The 20,867-nt window shown below is 42.1% G+C and overlaps 1 protein-coding gene across 1 annotated transcript in view; it reads left to right on the forward strand.

Moving 5' to 3' along the window:
* The window catches only part of LOC134348479 (protein boule-like), a 116,467-nt gene that overhangs the window by 66,365 nt on the left and 29,235 nt on the right, over positions 1-20,867 (forward strand). The window contains exons 8-9 of the mRNA XM_063051929.1: positions 9,314-9,361; positions 12,184-12,312. Of these exons, the coding sequence (XP_062907999.1) occupies positions 9,314-9,361; positions 12,184-12,312 (177 nt within the window). The remainder of the gene's footprint in view (positions 1-9,313; positions 9,362-12,183; positions 12,313-20,867) is intronic.

Genomic DNA, 20,867 nt, shown 5'->3' on the forward strand with positions numbered 1-20,867 from the left:
CATATAGTATAAATTGACGAAGCTCCCAATCGTGTAGAATAACAATGAATAATACAAAGCAAAAAAAAACTGAAGAAAAGTCATGAAAAAAAATAGAAAAAAAAACAAATCCCATCCCAAAAAAAAACTAAACAGAATTAGTCAACTAAACTAAAAGACTTCGGCAATACTAACAACTTGAAAATGGGAAAAAAGAAAACCTTAGTGTCGACGACTCCATTCCTCTCAATCAACAGTACAGAGAAATAAAACAAGTTTGGAAATAGTCAAATTACATCAAATGAAAATGCTGAATGAATGGCTTCCAAGTTTTTTCAAATCTAATAGAAGGGTCATTTCATTTTGAAATGAAATCGTTTCATTTTGACTCCCAATGGTTTTTGGCATCTCCAAGCCTGAATGCTTGAAACTGCAGTTTGAATTGGCTTATTGCTTGTTTCTCGCCAACTTCGTGAAAAAAATCACTGCTTATCGAACACAAATGCATGCAGCTGATGTTATTTTTAAAAAACTGTTCACTCTAAGCATGGTGTAGTATCTTATTGGCCATTCAAGTGCATGCAACGACGTTAGTTGTAAACTGTTCAGCAGCAGTTTTCTGTCCCTATTAAGTGGCATAGTGCCCCAAATGAATGAAAGGAATCTCAGCTATTTTCTTTGTTAGTTTTTGGTTCTTAAGAATAGTCCCAAATATGTGGCTGTACTGATTAACTAATTGGCCCAATTCACCAGAATCCATTGTATTTGAAATGATGAGAGGTGTAGGTAGGGCGGATGGTAACAATCTGTCTATCCATGGCCACCTCTACTGTCAAGATGAAGCCACATTCAGGTTGGATGAACAACACCATATATTCCATCTGAGTAGCCTCCATCCTGATGGCATGAACATCAACTTCTCAAACTTCCGCTAATGCCCCACCTCCTCCTCGTACCCCATCCGGTATTTATTTATTTATATACACATTCTTTTTCTCTCTCTCCTTTTTCTCCCTTTGTCCCTCTCATTATACCCCTTGCCCATCCTTTGGGCTTACCCCCTCCCCCTTTTCTTTCTCCCTAGGCCTCCTGTCCCATGATCCTCTCTTATCCCTTTTGCCAATCAGCTGTCCAGCTCTTGGCTCCATCCCTCCCCCTCCTGTCTTCTCCTGTCATTTCGGATCTCCCCCTCCCCCTCCCACTTTCAAATCTCTTACTAGCTCTTCTTTCAGTTAGTCCTGACGGAAGGGTCTCAGCCTGAAACATTGACTGTACCTCTTCCTAGAGATGCTGCCTGGCCTGCTATGAATCTATCCGGTAGGGTGACTCAATGATATTTTATCTCAGATAATGGAAGATTGGTCTGTTGATGGAAGTATTGTTCCAGCTCAGAACATACTGCAGGAATTCCTCAGACAAGTGTTCTTGGCCAAACCACTTTCAGCAATGTTAGTGACCTATAGTTTCAAAGAAGAAATTTTTGTTAATATTCCATTCCAAGTTTAGCTCCTCGTTAAAGCAGGTAACTTTATGTGCAAGATGATATCAGTGTTCAAGTTTGATTAGTAAGTGACTAATAAGATTCGATATAAATGACAAGCTTGAACAGGATAGTCCAAGGCCTTTTTCATTCAATGGCTCAATCATCAACATCTTTGTGGGTTACCATTCATTGGAAGATTCACTGAAGTAATTTGATAAATATTCTGCTATTGGAGCATTTCAGAGACTGGGTATGTAGCAGCAATTGACTCAGCTGCTACCTTACTAAAAGATTCAAAGTACATTTATTATCAAATTATAGAAACATAGAAAACCTACAGCACAATACAGGCTCTTCAGCCCATAATGCTGTGCAGAAAATGTACCTACTTTAGAAACTACCTAGGGTTATCCATGACCCTGTATTTTTCTGGGCTCCATGTACCTATCCAGGAGTCTCTTAAAAGACCCTATTGTATCTGCCTCCACCTCCGTTGCGGCAGCTTACTCCTGACATCTCCGCTATGCCTACTTCAAAGCACCTTAAAACTGTGTGCTCTCGTGTTAGCCATTTCAGCCCTGGGGGAAAAGCCTATGACTATCCACACGATCAATGCCTCTCATCATCTTATACACCTCAATCAGATCACCTCTCATCCTCTGCCGCTCTAAGGAGAAAAGTCCAAGTTCAGTCAAGCTATTCTCATAAGGCATGCTCCCCGATCCAGGCAACATCCTTGTAAATCTCCTCTGCACCCTTCTATGGCTTCCACATCCTTCCTGCAGTGAGGTGACCAGAACTGAGCTCAGTACTCCAAGTGTGGTCTGACCAGGGTCCTATATAGCTGCAACATTACCTCTTGGCTCCTAAATTCAATGCCACGATTGATGATGGCCAATACACCATACGTAGAGTGAGGGGACCTTTGATCTTGTTAAAGGAACAGTGGATTAATAAAGACTTAGATATAAATTTGTTAGACTATATGCTGACATTCAAGGACAGGCTGTAAAAAGTTTGCGAATTAGCAAAACAAAACTTGAAAACAGCCCAGAGTGAAATGAAGGTTTGGTATGATTGACAGGCGAGAAAGAGAATTTTTAAGCCGGGAGATAAGGATTTAATATTGCTACAAGTTCAAACCCTCTTCAGGCGAGATTTTTAGGTCCTTATGGGATTGAATCTCAGGTTGGTGATGTGAATTTCATAATCAAAACCCCTGATCTTAAACAGAAAACACAGCTTTGTCATATCAATACGATAAAACCTTATGAGAAAATGACCTTTGGTGAGACACATCCAGCAGCTGTGGTGGCTGTTGACAGTCGTGGTGAGACTGAAGACCCTGGGAAGGGAATTGTTGATTCTGCTGAGATTCATTTTAAACCAAACATTGTCTCAGTAAGAATAACAAATTGGGCTATTTTAGAAAACATTGATAACAAGTTGGCTCATTTACAACCACAGCAAAGACAACAAATGAAAGAATTAATTTTGAAGTTTAAAAACTCACATCACATGATGTAGATGTGGAGAATGCCAAGCCAATTAAACAACACCCCTATTACATGAATGTGGAAAAATGTAAATTGGCTGAGCAAGAAATACTTTATACTTTACTGTCGCCAAGCATTTGATACTAGAACGTACAATCATCACAGCGATATTTGATTCTGCGCTTCGCGCTCCCTGGAGTACAAATTATATAAGGTAAATATTAAAAATCTAAATTATAAATCATAAATAGAAAAGAGAAAGTAAGGTAGTGCAAAAAAAACCCGAGAGGCAGGTCCGGATATTTGGAGGGTACGGCCCAGATCCGGGTCAGGATCCGTGCAGCAGTCTTATCACAGTTGGAAAGAAGCTATTCCCAAATCTGGCCATACGAGTCTTCAAGCTCCTGAGCCTTCTCCTGGAGGGAAGAGGGACCAAAAGTGTGTTGGCTAGGTGAGTCGTGTCCTTGATTATCCTGGCAGTACTACTCCGAGAGCGTGCGTTGTAAAGTGAGTCCAAGGACGGAAGATTGGTTTGTGTGATGTACTGGGCTGTGTTCACGATCTTCTACAGCTTCTTCTAGTCTTGGACAGGACAACTTCCATACCAGGTTGTGATGCACCCTAAAAGAATGCTTTCTATGGTGCATCTATAAAAATAAGTGAGTGTTTTAGGGGACAGGCCAAATTTCTTTAGCTTTCTCAGGAAGCTAGGGGGCTGGTGGGCCTTCTTGGCGGTGGACTCTGTTTGGTTGGACCAAGTCAGGTCATTTATTATATTGACCCCGAGGAACTTAAAGCTTTTGACTTGTTCCACTTGCACACCACCGATGTAAATGGGGTCATGCGGTCCGCTGCTCCTTCTGAAGTCAACAACCAATTTCTTCATCTAGCTGACGTTGAGGGATAGGTTATTGTCTTCGCACCATGCCACCAGGTTCTTAATTTCCTCTCTGTACTCAAACTCACTGTTACCCAAGATACGGTCGACAATTGTTGTGTCATCAGCAAACTTATATATTGAGTTTGATGGAAACTTGTTTACACAATCATGGGTGTACAGTGAGTACAGCAGGGGGCTGAGTACACAGCCTTGTGGAGCACCAGTGCTCAGAGTGATTGTAGAGGAGAGCTTGTTCCCTATTTTTACAGCTTGGGTCCTGTCTGTGAGGAAGTTGAAGATCCATCTGCAGATCTGAGTGCTAAGGCCCGGGTTCCGGAGTTTAGGAATCAGATTATTTGGAATGATGGTATTAAAGGCAGAGCTGTAGTCAATGAAAAGGAGCCTTACATATGCATCTTTATTCTCCAGGTGTTCTAAGGAGGAATGTAGGGCCAGAGAGATGGCATCTGCTGTTGACCTGTTGCTCCGGTAGAGGAATTGCAAAGCGTGGAGTTTGACTGGTTGGTTGTGGTTGATGTGTGCCATAACCAATTGCTCGAAGCACTTCATAGCAATTGATGTCAGAGCCACAGGTCGATAGTCATTCAGGCATGCCACCTTGCTCTTCTTCAGCACTGGGATTATGGTTGCCTTCTTAAAACACGAGGGGATCTTAGACTGAAGCAAGGAGCAGTTGAAGATGTCAGCAAACATTCCAGCTAGCTCGCTTGCACAGGCCCGGAGAACCCGTCCTGGGACACCATCTGGGCCCGTCGCCTTCCTTGGATTTATCTTCATTGAAATATATGCTGAAAATGGTATTATTAGGACTCCAACTTCAAATTGGAGTTCACCTTGTGTTATAATGTCTAAACCTGATGGTAGTATTAGGTTTTTCACTGATTATAGGAAGGTAAATGCAGTAACAAAAACAGATGCTTATCCTATCTCTAGAGTGGATGATTGCATAGATAAGGTTGGAAAAGCTAAGTTCCTTATGAAGATTGATCTGTTAAAAGGGCATTGATGTGTCCAATTGACAGAGGTAGAGAAATTTCTGCGTTTGTGACATCTGGGTTGTATGAATACAATGTTCTGCTGTTTGGAATGAAAAATGCTCCAGGAACATTTCAGAGAATGATTAATTCTGTAATTCAAGAGTTAAAACATACAGATGCTTATATTGATGATTTAGTCACAGGGAATGACACATGGGAAGCACATATCTCTTCAGTGGAAGAGTTGTTTGAAAGGCTTTCGAAGGCCAACCTTACAGTGAATTTAGCCATGCCACTGTGACCTATCTTTGGTTATGTGGTAGGTCAAGGTGAGTTAGCTCCTGTTCAAGCAAAAGTTCAGGCAATTTCTGAAGTTCCCATTCCAACTGGTAAAAAGACTCTTAGAAGGTTTCTGGGAATGGTTAGATATTATCGTAAGTTTTGTAAGAACTTTGTTGACGGGGTGAGAAGTTTGTTTGGACAGAACCTTGTCAGGAGGCATTTGATCAGTTAAAAGCCATTTTATGTCATCAACTTGAGTTTACGAAGCCATTCTCTATAGCTGTGGATGCCAGTGATGAAGCTGCAAGAGCAGAGTTAATAAAGAAGGATGATTGTGATGAGGTTGAACATCCTCTAGTTTACTTTTCAAGGAAATTGAATGAGCATCAAAGAAATTATTCTACCATAGAGAAAGAATTGTTGTCACTTATTTTAGCTTTGCAGCATTTTGATGTTTATATTTGCCCAGCTCAGAAAGCACTTGTGGTTTACACAGATTGTAATCCATTGGTGTTTTTGAGTAAGATAAAGGACAAAAACAGAAGTTTGTTAAATTGGAGTCAGGAATATGATCTTATGATAGCTCTCATTAAAGGCAAAGATAATGTATTAGCTGATTGTCTTTCCAGATGTTAAGCTTGCAATGTATTTTTAATAGTGAAGTAGAATCTAGTATTTGTAAATGCTTCTGCGATATGTTTTATGATCATCATACATGTATTGTTACTCATTGTGTAGTTTGCAGTTAAAATTTTGCTCTTTCAGATCAAAATTTTTCTTTTGTTGGGGGAAAGTGTTACGAACCCACAGGTTTCGTTTACTGTGGACTGATACTCCAAGAGTGCCTAAGTAAGTTGGGACTATGATGTTGTTCACTGACTGACTTGCAGCTTGTTTAACTTTAAAACAAGGACACAGACAGTCACGGTCAGAAGTGAGAAGTCAGTCAAGAGAGAGAGGAGCGACCCTGGAAAAGGGTAGCAGCTCCAGCTTGTTGAAACTAGGGATTTGGAACTCTGCTATACCCACAAGGGTGGGTTGATTATCGATCCAGTGGATGTCGAATTTGTGGGTGTCACTTCGTATAATCCATAGGAGTGGATTAAGGAATGTCCTGTGGGACCACTGGGAAGTTAACCCTTGCCTGGGTATGTTATGTGGTAACCCCTTGAAGATGACTTCCCTGTGACAGATCACTCCAGTGGTAATTCATATGTAGATTTGGAACGGCTCGACCGAGGATCTTCGACAACTGATATTTATTAATTACCATCGTGGAACCTGTGGAATTTGACGTAATTTCCTTCTCTCTACATTTGCCCTGGATTACAAATATTTCTCTCACATCATACATTCCACGGATGAACTGTACTTTCCTACTTTACCATCTCAAGACTCTCAGCTTTGTTTTCGCAGCCTAACTTAGTTTGGGAGCTATTTTACACACATATATACACATAACACTGTTAACATTTGTTTATCTTGGTTATGTTAAGATATTATAAGTAGATACTAATAAAGATAGTGGTTTTAACATTAAAACCGGACTCTGTGGAATCTCTTGCTGCTGGTTTATTCCTAAAACATTACAGTACGTAACAACCCCTTCTATAGTTTCCACATCCTTCCTGTAGTGAGGTAACCAGAACTGAGCTCAGTACTCCCAAGTGTGGTCTGACCAGGGTCCATATAGCTCTAACATTACCCCTCGGCTCTTAAACTCAATGCCACGGTTGATGGAGACCGATGCACCGTATGCCTTCTTAACCACAGAGTCAACCTGCGCAGCAACTTAGAGTGTTCTTTGGACTTGACCCCAAGATCCCTCTGATCCTCCACACTGCCAAGAATCTTACCATTAGTAGTATATTCTGCCATCATATTTGACCTACCAAAATAAACCACCTCACACTTAACTGGGTTGAACTCCATCTGCCACTTCTCAGCCCAGTTTTGCGTCCTACTGTGACCTCTGAGAGCCCTCCACACTATCCACAACACCCCCAACCTTTGTGTCATCAGCATTTTTACAAACCCATTACAGAAATTATGTATGCAGAATACAACTCATTCATCCTGCAGGCAGCCAAGAACAAACTCCATGGAAGCCGTTCAAGAAAACATCAAATACCCAACATGCGATAAGAAGAACAAAATGCGCATACAGCAAAAAACAAACAACACATAGAATGTCAAACCTAAAACCAGTAGTATTCATTTCAGTTCAGTTTAGCACCGAGTTGCTAGCCAGTGCAGGCCGCAGGGCCACCCCTTGCCAAAGCGCCACTGTCCACATTGGTTGCCCTGACCAAATTGCCCAAAACCAGCAAATAAAAGAGAAACCAGAATCCAGGAACACATGCAACGTGAGCATCGAAGTCCCCCAAAATGAGTCCACAGTCCTGTCAACCAACCCCAGCAACATAGATGCCTCCTCCACCATCCCCAAGACAACAACCAACGAGAGGGAGAGAAAGACCAGTCAAATGGCAGACAGCAATGAACACCCCCTCAATGCCCCAACCAGCGAGAAGCAATGAGGTCGACCATGGGCTCGCGTCCCATCTCCAGGCCACACTCCACTCCAAACCCCATTGAACTGCCCCAGAGGTAGCAGAGCACTGGATCACTCAATTGGCCCCCGAACACCGCATATCATCAAAAACACACCATCCCTACCGTGAATTATGGTGGTGGCTGTATCATGCTGTGGGGATGTTTCACTGCAGCAGGCCCTGGAAGGCTTGTAAATGTAGAGGATTAAATGAATGCAGGGAAATCCTGGAGGAAAACCTGATGCAGTCTGCAAAAGAACCATGATTTGGGAGATTTGTTTTCCAGAATGGCAATGACCACAAGCATAAAACCATTGCTTCACAGAAATTACTTAAGAACAACAAAGTTAATGTCCTGGAGTAGCCAAGTCAGAGTCAAGACCTCAATCCAATTGAGAATTTGTGGATGGACCTGAGAAGGGCTGTTAACTCACAATCCCCATGCAATTTAACAGAGCTTGAGCAGTTTTGTAAAGAAGAATAGGGAAAAATAATAATATCCAAATGTACAAAGCGGATAGAGACCTCTCCACAGAGACTCAAGTTTGTAATTGTTGCCAGGGTGCATCTACTAAATACTGACTTGAAGGGGTGAATGAATACTTAGGCAATCAATTATTCTGTGTTTAATATTTGTAATTAATCTAGATCACTTTGTAGCGATCTGCTTTCACTTTGACACCAGAGTCTTTTTCTATTGATGGTCTCAAAAAAGCCAAATTAAATCCATTGATTGAATGTTGTAAAATAATAAAACATGAAAACTTCCAAGTGGGTGAATACTTTTTATAGGCACTGTATATATTCCCGCAACCTTCTGTCAGTTATTTCTGGACAATATTTGGAATATTTCTGTGGTTTTGTGCAGACAGTGCAAAAACCCAGTTCTTCGGTTGGTCATCTATCCATTCCACAGTAACGTGGTACACAGTCTCCCACCTCCAATCATTGAAATATCCATTCATTCAGTGAAATAGTGCTTAATATTTGGTTGCAAAGATCATAACCCGAGGCGCACCCCCACAAACCCACAGCCACTACACTACCCTATTTGCCAGAGCCCCACATCCTCACCACACAAAACTCCACAACCTTATCTTTCCCAACCCCACATATACATTCACCAGCCCTACCTTCAAACCTAATCCTAAGGTCCAAGGGGGCACAGAGCCCCATTAACCCTGGCCACACCCCTCCAAACCCAATGACATGTAAGGAGGAGTAAAATCCAATAAAGGTGAGTGTTGGACCTGGTTAATGAAGGCATGGGCTAGATCAAAGTGGCAGTGTTGCATGACACTGAATCTCAAGAGACGAGATCAAGAAGCACAAAAGGGATAATTCGCTCACTGCCTGCATCCTCTCAACGGATTTGACCGGTTTAATTAAATGGTTGTAGTTGTTAGATTTTGCAAACCTTCTTCCATCTCCACCCACCCCCCCCCCCCCCCAATGAGAGAATGTCATTTTATTCAGGGGAAAACTAAAAATGTCTGGTGAATCTTCCCACTGAAAGTCTATATGTATGGCTTTTATTAACAGCATTTGGTTAACCCATGATGTTATCAACAAAAGGCATCAAACTTTTCAGGGCATTATTGTTGATCTAATATTTGATTATTTGCTGTTTTGTTTTGCAGGCACCAGCTCATTGTCTAACAGGGCAATGGCAATGGGGATTACCCCAGGTAAAATAAATACTGTTTTTTTGACTGATAGCTAACCGACTAATGGTGATGTTCGAAATTTTGATTATATTCTACTGTTTAGTAAATTGCTTGGTAATAAGTCTTCTTCATTGGCCAGGCAGCTGTTGTAGAACCAGAAAGAGAACTGAAACTGACAAAAGTTAATTGAGCTGAAATATTAACTGTTTCCAACATCTGTATTTTCCTTTAAAATGCAGTTTTTGCTGTGCTTTAAGAACTGAAATTTAACTTCTTTATTGAAGTTAATGAATCTTGTCAAAAATAACTAGCAAAATTTATTGAAGTCCATCATATTTTTGAAAAACTTTCACAATTTTCAATATTTTGAATAAGGGGTAATACATGAGTATAAAGTCGACATTTTAGGGTCTTAATGAAGTGTCTCAGCCTGAAATATCAACTGTTTATTCCTTTCCGTAGATGCTGCATGACCTGTTGAGTTCCTCTAGTATTTAGTCTATGCTAGTGGTCAACCTTTTTAAGCCCAAGATCCCCTACCTCGGCCTTAGTGAAAGGCAAGATCGACCTACTAAATCGTTTAGTCACACGCATGCGCACCGGGCAGAAAAGACCGGAAGTAAAACCCCACAACCCGGAAACAACCTCTCTTTGCAAATGGCTTTCAGTAGTGAGAGTATTGCTATATTACCATTATCTTAATTAGTATTACTTAGTTTTATAATGTTCGCATTACAACACCTTTAATTCTATGTATCATTATTTAATTTTATTTCAACACGAAAAATAAATGAATAAAAATTGACTGTTGCACTCAGTGTGATGAGTGGGGCTGAATACTTTCTGCTAGTTCCCTGAAATTTGGCTCATAGCTACAGACCAGCCAGTCTGAGACAGTCTGTGAGGTGTCTGTCAGTAAGACAGCTCCTGTACTTAGATTTCATAATTTTCATCTGTTGCAGCACAGCGCCCTCGCAAACCTCCTGACAGACTGAATATTTGAATGGACAGTTTCCTTTGTTAGACTGAATGTTGAATCTGCCACATTTTTCAGGTGTTTTGTATTGGTAAGCTGTTACTGAGACACTAGTATAAGTTTCAGAGGTACGCAAGATAATGGCACCACTGTTTTTTTGTTTCCCAGTTATTTACATTTGGGGAATGTTGGAATTTAAAGGGGGAGAAGTGTTGTGAGCATTATAAAGATAAGTTAATACAAATTTGGATAATAGTAATATAGCAATACTCCAGCTATGCAAAGCTGTTTCTAAAGAGAGGTTGCTTCCAGGTTGCGGGGTTTTACTTACACAAAATACTCTGCAGATGCTGGGGTCAAAGAAACACTCGCAACACGCTGGAGGAATTCAGCAGGTCGGGCAGCATCCGTGGAAATGATCAGTCAACGTTTCGGGCCGGAACCCTTTGTTCCAGCCGGAAACGTTGACTGATCGTTTCCACGGATGCTGCCCGACCTTCTGAGTTCCTCCAGCATGTTGTAAGTGGGATTTTACTTACAGTCTTTACCACGGTGCATGGCGGGGAGCTATACACACGTGTGCTCTGGGCAGATAGAACAGAACTAAAACCCCACAACCCAGACACAATCTCTCTTTATAAACAGCTTTCAGTCGTGTGAGTATTGCTATATTACCATTATCCTAATTAGTATTACTTATTTTTATAATGCTCACATTACAGCAGTATTTATATATTTATTTTTCTTTCCTTTTCGGGATCTACTGGGAAAGTCTCAAAGATCGACCGGTTGATCGCGATCAACCGGTTGGTGATCACTAGTCTAAGCTATTCTGGATTTCCAGCTTCTACAGAATCTGATATTTTTGAATATAGACAGATAACTTTGCAGAATTGCAATTACAATAGTAGTGTAATCCAACCAGCAGAACTGCTTTGAATTTTCAAAGTGCATTTATTATCAAAGTATGTATTCATTATACAACCTTCAGATTCATCTCCTTACAGGCAGCCACAAAACAAAGGAACCCCAAAAGAACACATTAAAAAAAAGACCGTCAAAAAATAATACAAACAATAAAAGTAAGCAAGTAACATTCAGAACTGAAGTTTTATGAAATACACAAAGCCAGGCATCACTGCAGCTGGAGCAAGCCACAGCCTCAGTTCATTGCAGAGCTGAGTAAACGTCACAGGACCACAGATACGAAGCCAGGCATCACTGCAGCTGGAGCAGGCCACAGCCTCAGTTCAGTGCAAAGCTAGTAAACATCGCGAGGCAGCAAGCAGAATATGGGTTTAAAATCTTGGGAGTGCGGGTTCCCAGACACCAAAACATTTTTTTTCTTCGAAGGTTTCCTGAATATACAACCAGTCGGAATATTAAGTGATTAAGCAGACCACTCCGGAACTCTGCATTTTTAATTTCAATCTTGTCTAAAAAGGATTCCCCATAGTCATGCTTGTCTGTTACATTTTGTAATAATATTAAAAAGATTGACTAGTTTTTTTGTTACTTGAGATGAAAAGGAATTGACATTCACTTTCTTGGCTTGAGTGACTAATGAAAGTGAAACGGCCCTCAAGATTAGTGGCCTAAATTTCTGTTCAGAAATGCCTATGTGTCATTTAGGTATCATACAGGAACATCAGGAAGGAGATGTACTGAGTTTTGTTAAAACATTGACACAAGGGGTTGGTGAGTTTTGTTTACTGATGAACCTGGATATTTTTTTCTACATTGCCTTGTATATACATCAGTGTTTTCTAAATGTATTCAAATGAACTGGTATTTTAATCTGGAGAAAATCTGATGGCAATTATGGCAAACGCTGTGCTATTTATAATGCTTTTTTGTATTGCATTAGTCACCAGCTTCCACTACCTCAGTGTTATATTTACAACCATCCGAGGTAATATATCAACCAATGGAAATGTCTCAGGATGGAGGATGTGCTCCACCTCCACTTCCAGTGATGGATGCCTCAATACCAGAGGTAAAAATGCTAAATTAGTTAAGCAAATCGAAAACATGTATTTCTCTGTCATGCCAGTTAATAAATTTAGAACAAAATGATTTTTTTTTTATTTCTGTTGCTATCTGTCTTTCCATTTGTATTGCTTACGAATGTAAATTAAATGTGTATTCTCTTTGTTTGCTTCCTGATGTCTCTCTTTCATGACTAACATTGGTTTCTCATATATTCATCTTTTATTGCAGGACTTTATCAAAAGCTGTAATTTGTAAAAATCAGTCGTACCCAAGAATAGAAAAATGGGGGAGAATGTTCCCACGTCATTGCAATCACTGTTCACATTGCATTCATTGCACTTGGTTTCATTGGTGCTCTCCTAATGAGTGTAACTGTGTTGATATCATTAGAAAATCAAAATGTAGTAGTAGTGGAATTATGACACTGGAAGAGCGTTTCTAGCATTCCATGTTGCTCTTAGCTCCATACCTGACTTTAAACATTCACTGAGTTTTTAGACCCTTGGGCTAACAGTACCCCTTCTACCCAAGCACACCACTGAATCTCAAGAGTTTTTCACTGTACTGTTTTGTGGGGAAAATGCTTAACGTAATCCAGGATAATTATAGCATGACCATAAGGTTTTGGTATCAATAAACTGAAACACAACTTCAAACTTGACTTGCAGTCATTCCCATCCTAATGTTCAGAAGCATAGTTTATTTGTAGGGTTTATCTCTTCAATCCATGGAGATGGCCCAGGAAACAAAAAGCAAAGTATCATCTTCCACTGGTGACAGCTGTTTCTTTTTGTGCAAGTGTCTTACTTGTAAGCCATCTGCATGGTGGGTCAGAAAAGAAATCAGTAAAAGTAAAGATTTGGGAAACACACTTCATTTTACACTACACCTATCAATCACTAATCTGTCTTGGTTTCAGTAATCTGGCCCCAGATTAAACTCTAACCCCTGATCTCTTCCTTTCAGTTCTTGGACTAAAGTCCTGCTCTGTCAAACTTCACTTTTTGTAATGGCTAAGGACCTGCATCAGTCAAGTGATTCAAGGTTTTCTTTACCCTCGCAACTTTGTGACTAGTGAATTAACTTCAACAGCTGGAGACGTTGCAATATCCAGAGTTATGTACTTGGAACTGACGTGGCCATTGAGAGGAACATTAAAGATATCTTCTTTTCTGTTCGCTTTCTCTCACACTTTCTGTCTTCACTTTAAGATGCACTGAACTGTTCCTGGTGCCTGTTCGACAAGATAGGAGTTGGACAATCCATGCCAGGGGTGTGTGAAAAGAGCTACTTTTTAATCAGGGCAATGACTGAGATTTTGAAGCCAGAGTTTCCTGGCAGCTTTTCTGATTTGAGGAGCAATCAGTCAGCAAGCAGCAGTGCGTAAAAGAGCTACTTTTCAGTCAGGTCCACATTCAAGATTTAAAAAGCTGAGCTTTGAGCCAGTTTTCTCTGAGTTGGACAATCCACACCAGGGGTGCATGAAAAGAGCTTTTTAATCAAGGTGATGATTAAGATTTTGAAGGCAGAGTTTCACAACAGCTTTTCTGATTTGGGGAGCAACTGTTCAGCAAGAGGGATTCATTAGAAAGGACCAATAAGAATAATTCAAGTACAAGCAGAATGGCCATTCAGTTTGGGTATCAGTGTTCAGAGTGGCTTTGGCTCATTAGGCGAGATCAGGCTTGGATGAGGTACACTGTCTTGTAAGTTACTCTCTCTGTCCTTGTTTGTTCATTCCTTATGTGTTAGGGCACAGTAGATTAGTGAGAATGGCTCCAGGGCAGTGCTTTGTACTCTAGGATGTGGGAAGTCTGAAAGACCTCCAGTCTCCCAGATAAACACATCTGCACCAGGTGCACCAAACTGCAGCCTGACAACGTTTGACTCTTATGGGAGAATGGGGAGGTGATAGACAGGAGCTACAGGCAGGTAAGTGGGTGACTCAGGAGAAAGAGGGGCATTGCACAGCTAGTGTAGTGTACACAAGTGGCGGTTCTCCTCAATAATAAGCATATAATTTCAGATACTCTTGAGGGGGACCACCTGCTGGGGGGAGCCACAGTGACAGTCTCTGGCACTGAGTCTGCTGTTACGGCTCAGAAGAGCAGAGCAGTGAAGAAGACTGCAGTATTATGAGATTCCTTAGTCAGAGGAACAGAGACGAGGTTCTGTGAGCACAATGGAGACAGCCAGATGGTATGTTGCCTCCCTGTGTCAGAATCAGGGATGTCTCAGATCGTGTCTACAGCATTCTCAAGGGCGAGAGTGAGTAGCCAGAAGTTTTGGTACATATTGACACCAATGTCATAGGTAGACAAGGTGGGTTCCTGATGCGAGATTTTGGGGAGTTAGTTAGAAAGCTAAGAAACAGGACCTCCAGGGTAGTAATCTGGATTGTTGCCTGTGCCAGTAAGGTAAGAATAGTATGATTTGGCAGGTGAATTGCGGCTGAGGAACTGGTGCAGGGGGGCAGGGGTTCTGATTTATTGATCATTGGGATGTTCTCTGGGGAAGGTATGACCTGTACAAGAGGGACGGGTTACACTCAAATGCGAAAGGGGGGGTGGGGGGGCATCCAATATCCTTGTGGGCAGGTAGTTCAGGTGGTTTAAGCTAATTTGGCACGGGGATGGGAACTGAAGTGATAGTACTGAAGATGAGGTAGTTGGTTTACAGAGGCAGTGTGTAGTGAAACTCCTAGCAAGGAGGGGCTGATGGTAGGGCAAAATTGCAGTCAACAGGATGAGTTGCAACATAACAGGTGGACAAAATCAAAAAGAATGAATACAGGACTGAAGGTGTTATATTTGAATGAGTGCAGGCTATTGAATAAGGTAGATGTAGCACAGTTGTAGATTGGCATGTATGATGTAGGCATCACTGAATCATGGTTGAAAGAAAATTATAGCCGTGAGCTTAATATCCAAGGATACACATTGTATCAAAAGGACAAGCAAGTAAGTAGAGGGAGTGACGTTGCTCTATTGGTTAAAAAAGAGATCAAATCATTTGAAAGAAGTGACATAGTGTCAGAAGGTGTTGAATCATTGTGGATAGAGCTAAGGAACTGCTAGAGTAAAAACATTCTGATGGGAGTTTACAGACCCCAAAACAGTATCAAGGATATGGTGTACAAATTACAATGGGAAATAGAAAATGCATGTCAAAGGGGCAATGTACAATATGCAAGTAGATTGGGAAAATCAGGTTGGTGCTGGATTCCAAGAGAGGATATTTCTAGAATGTCTATGAGATGGCTTTTTAGAGCAGCTCGTGGTTGTGCCCAGTAGGAGATCAGCTATTCTGGATTGGGTGTTGTGCAATGATCCAGAATTAATTAGAGAGCTTAAGAACCCTTAGGGGCATGTGATCATAAAATGGTCGAATTCACCCTTGAATTTGAGAACAAGTTTATCAGTAATACGGTGGAGTAAAGGTAATTACATGGGAATGAGAGAGGAGTTCGACAGAATTGATTGGAACATTGCTAGGGATGGTGGCAGAGCGGCAATGGCTAGAATTTCTGGAAGCAATTTGAAAGGTATGGGATATATACGTCTCAAAGAGGACAAAGTATTATAAAGGCAAAATGACACAACTGCGGCTAACAAGAAGTCAAAGCCAACATAAAAGCCAGAGGGCATATAATAGAACAAAAATTAGTGGGAAGTTAGAGGATTGGGAAACTAACAATAGTCATTAAGAAGGTAAAAATGGAATATGAAAGTAAGCTAACCAATAATATTAAAGAGGATACCAAAAGTTTCTTCAGATATGTAAAGCAGAGGCGAGAGTGAGTATCAGATTGCTGGAAAACGTTGTTGGAGAGATAGTAGTGGGGGACAAAGAGATGGTGGACGGACTGGACGAGTATTTTGTATCTATGGAAGGCATGAGCAGTATGGTGAAAGTTCCAGATGTCAGGGGTCATGAAGTGTGTGAAGTTACCATTATTAAGGAGAAAGGTTCTTGGGAAACTGAAAAGTCTGAGGGTAGATAAGTCATCTGGACCAGATGGTGTACACCCCAGAGTTCTGAAAGAGGTGGCTGGAGAGATTGTGGAGGCATTAATAATGATCTTGTTATGTGAATGAAATCACCAGAGAGAGTTACTGGTAGATACAAAGCAGCTTCTTTATTCAACAAAACAAGGTACAGCAGGCATCATACAGAGACATTTTTGGTGGAAAGGTCTGCTGGCCCAATGTGGGGGTCGATATTTATTTGCTAAAAACAAAGGACAATTCAATATTTACAAAGTATAGACAATGCTTTCTTTTAAAGCTAAATACAAACTTCACACTTTCTGATCGCATCCATCCCACAGACGCCAGCAGCGTCTGTGGACTGGGATTCACAGCTTTTAGGAATGCATTGTTCCAAATAAATCCACAATACATTTTCAAGAAACATAAGACTGGTAGCCAAAGCCATTTGCTAAATGTAAATGATCTAAACCCAAAAATCACCTTAACAGTCCCTCCTCTTGGCCCTTCTGGACAAAAATAAATTTGTACCAGAAAAGGCCAACCTAGGAGGATCTACTCAAATAGGGCAGCAAAAATGCCCTGCCTCAAAATTCTGCCCCCCACCACACACACAATTTTGTGTGTCTCGATATCTACCCTAGCATTCCCTAATCACTACCTACCAAATGTTAAGTAGAGAGGTTGTTCCAGGAATTTGAACAGGTCTTTAGAAATGCCTCTTCTTTCGTACCTGTCAGCTCTTTCCCTGCAGGCTGATTGCAGCTTAATCACATTCCTTGTCTTCACCCCTTCATTCTCTGGTCATTGAAACTCTCTTCCCAGGAGCATCCACAGGCCCTCTCATCGATGAACAGGAAGGGTTTAGGGTGGTCATTATGTCAATATCTACATGAACCTCTCCCCGGTGGCACCCCCTTCCGAATTGTCCAGTCGATCACTGGCCCTACTGCTACAAAGGCTGAGTTCCTCATTGAGACTGGAGGTGACTGCCTTCAGATGCTGTGTGCAGTCTGAAATGCTATTGATGTTGTGGAACTTGCTGTCTCTGCTTTAACTTTTTAAAAAATCCCTCTCCATCTATTTTCCAATATCTTTTCTATTCTATGCTATTAAACTAATCATCTATCTTCAGCAACCAACCTTCATTACAGAGTACCATCATCATCACATTTTAGCATGCTGTTCACGGTTTTCTGTCATGCTCTCGGGGTCTTCTGCCTTTGCGTTTCCTTCGGGTATGTTTTCATCAGCTGTGGTCAGGTCTGGCATGGCCGGCTGGTGTTTCTCTCTTAGGTTCTCTGTAATTACATGGTTACTGGGTACACTTGATCCCCGCTGTGTCTGTGGGAGCAACAAGAGCGTGAGTTGTATGCGTTAACCTGAGTCCAGTGTTTCCACTGGCTGCCTTGCTGAGTCTGCACACACGCAAGCATTGTTGGTTAAGAGTACCATCTGTGGTCATATCCATATGGGGCAAGCCCTGGCCTTTCCGGCAGCACCCTCACCTTGACTTCGCCAGACTGTGGAAGGTACCTCTCTTCCCTCTTGATCAGCGATGTGCTACTGTTGTTTCGCTCGGTCCTTCCAACACTTTTAAGTTGATTACAAAGGTCTTTCACGTACTGTGTCATTCTATCCCTGTAAGCGTAATTACCCCATGGTATAACTTCAGTAATGTCTGCCTAATACATGGTGAGGCCACTGTGACTCTTACCTCCCCATGTACCCAGCTCCCATCTGGTCCCTCCTTTGCTCCCTTTCTCCGCCACCTCTCCTCTTCATATAATTTTACTAAACTGGCTTCTGTCGTTTCTTCCTGTGCACTTGCAATAGCAATTTCAATTGCTTCTTGTTCCTCTGCTGCCTTATTCGCAGTAATGTCTGCCCTCGGAGGGACTGGAAAAACTTTATGTTCTGGAGACAGGCCATTCAGGATTGTTGCAGGGCCTGCCACTATGGGATGCAATTTTGGCATGGTCTTAAGGGCAGCATAGCCTGTTGTTAATGGATATGGTCCACTGGGCTTTACTGGCCATATAGGCGAGTTAGTAGTGGCCACAGTCTCTCTGCTTATCCCCTACTATTTTTGTTCCTTCACTATACCCTGGACAGCTGTCAGTTCATCAGTTTTTATAGGGTACTGCTTATGGGGTTTATACAGACCCTCCCCTATTTTAACTGGGTTTATCTTTAATTGGCCACAGTCTTGCTTGTGTGTAGCCCACACTGCTGGGAACTGCTGACAAAGTAACACATAGACACCGTCCTGGTTCCAGTCTCTGGTGATCCAGGCAACTGCGACTATGCTAGCCAGGTTGTGTATTCTGTTGGTTGTATTGTGTTCACCGCCCGTGGGTTGGGGGGGGTGGCGACATCAACTCAGACCATGAGAGGTCTGTGTCAGGTATTTTCATGCCTTACAAGGCATAGATTGGAAGTCTGTGTGTGGCGCCACTCCTCGCACAGACTAGAGCAATGTGTGATTAAGTGCCTTGCTCAAGGACACAAACACACTGCCACAGCTGAGGCTCGAACTAGTGACCTTCAGATGACTAGACGAACGAACACCTTAACCACTTGGCCACGTGCCCAACACAACCGGGAACTTTTTGCGCACGAGGCCCCTGACTTGTCCATGTTATTTCTCCCTTTCTCGAATCTATAACAGCTCCTGCTTCCCTTAGGATGTCTATTCCAAGGATAGTGCCCTCGATATTTGAACGTACCCAGAAATGCACTGGAAGCTGCACTTCCCCGATTTCTAGTATTTGCAACTCGCTTCTTTCTGCTTTCACTGTGTTCCCTTCTACACCCCTAATATAAATGGCCTGTCCGGTTGTTGGCAAGGGTAGGTCTGTTACTGATACCAATGCCCCTGTGTCCACTAACATATTGCATTGCTGTCCCCCTAACGTTGCTGTTGTGGGCATCCATGGGTCACCAGAATTGGCAGTGGGGCCTACCGCCACATTTTTTTCTGACCTAGGAGCCGTCCTTACTAGATCTTTGATCTGACCAACGGTCAGACTGGGCACCGATGGGTGAGAGGTTGTGTGTCTGCTGTGATGTTCACCTGTTTTTCTTTCCTCTGTTCTGGACACTGCCTCCAACCATGTCCCAAATGCCCACACCTGTTGCATCTCAACCCCTTTACCTCCCACGTCTATTCCAGCAGTTCCTTGCTTCGTGTCCTGGTCACTGGCAAACAAAACAAACTGTGGGACATCACAGCAGCTGCACCCACTGTAGCCACTTTACATTCTTGCATTTCCTTCAGTCTATCTCACTCGTCCACAAAACTGTCGCAGAGTAGGTCGACCCCACCATTATGCTTAAATCTAAAACTTCCTGGTGGGCTGAGCTCAGGCCTTCCTTCAGCATTTTCAGGAAGACTTGGTCACCTCTCCCTGGATTATCCAACCCAGAATTCTCCTCATACGCTCGATATTTACGTTCTTCATAATCCATGGCTGTCTCATCTGTTTTTTTGAATCACTGCCGTTATCATTCCCCAGTTACTCTCACCTCCCCCCATTCGCAGCCTCACTTTCCCTTTAAAAAAGCAATATCTTCCTTGATTCCTGGTGTTCCCGATAGTTGCCCAGGTACCATCCCACATGCCCTGGGCCATCCTGTCCCACATGTTCCTTGGGCACTTCGCTTTTACCAACACGTGTACATCTTTAGGGTGCATCTGGTGAATTTCAACCATTTCCTCAAGCTTACACCAGAATTCTGAATTCTCACATGCTACTTTAAGTGAGGGCATCTCTGACAAAATGCTCTGTTTCTCCCCGGGGGTGAAGGGCTTATGAATGTTTGTAATCGTTGTCAAGGGCTGGCTTGAATCATCAGGGTTCTCAACCTGACGTTGCTTGATCTCAATAGGTGCCATCCCGACAGATATATATGGGGTAAAACCTCTCCCTGAAATACATCCACACTAATGCCCACACTACGCAAAATATAAAAGACGGGTACCAGTTAAGCAGCACATAGTTAAAACTGTAGAGTATTTACTCTGCAGTCTGCCACTTTTGAGCACCTGAATTCATGATACATGCTGTATTCCTTTGCATCACACTTGCAAAATGTACACTAAAATGCAGCTCCCCGAATGAGTATACACGCCCCCACCTGGCATCTCGAACCATCGGTAACCACCCTTTGCAACTGGTGGCTCCGTCTCATCAAGTTAACATGCAAAGTTTCCTCACTTACATAAACACACATGGCACGTGCACACACTACTTTTATATATACCAGTTCATCTCTCCACGTTTGTGATACTTCGTGTTCCTATGTACCACCAACCCGAACAGATCCAAATGTGAGTGCTATTTTAGAAAATACTCACTCACTTAGACTGCTAAGATCACTGGCCACGATAGGTCATGAAGGTCTCCCATTCCTGACACCAAATGTGTGAATGAAATCACCGGAGAGAATTACTGGTAGATACAAAGTAGCTTCTTCATTCGACAAAACAAGGTATAGCAGACTTATCATATGGAGCTGCTTTTGGTGGAAAGGTCTGCTGTTCCAACGTGGGGCTCAACATTTATTT

This window comes from Mobula hypostoma, chromosome 6 (genome assembly GCF_963921235.1).
Source record: "Mobula hypostoma chromosome 6, sMobHyp1.1, whole genome shotgun sequence".
Lineage (NCBI taxonomy): Eukaryota > Metazoa > Chordata > Chondrichthyes > Myliobatiformes > Myliobatidae > Mobula > Mobula hypostoma.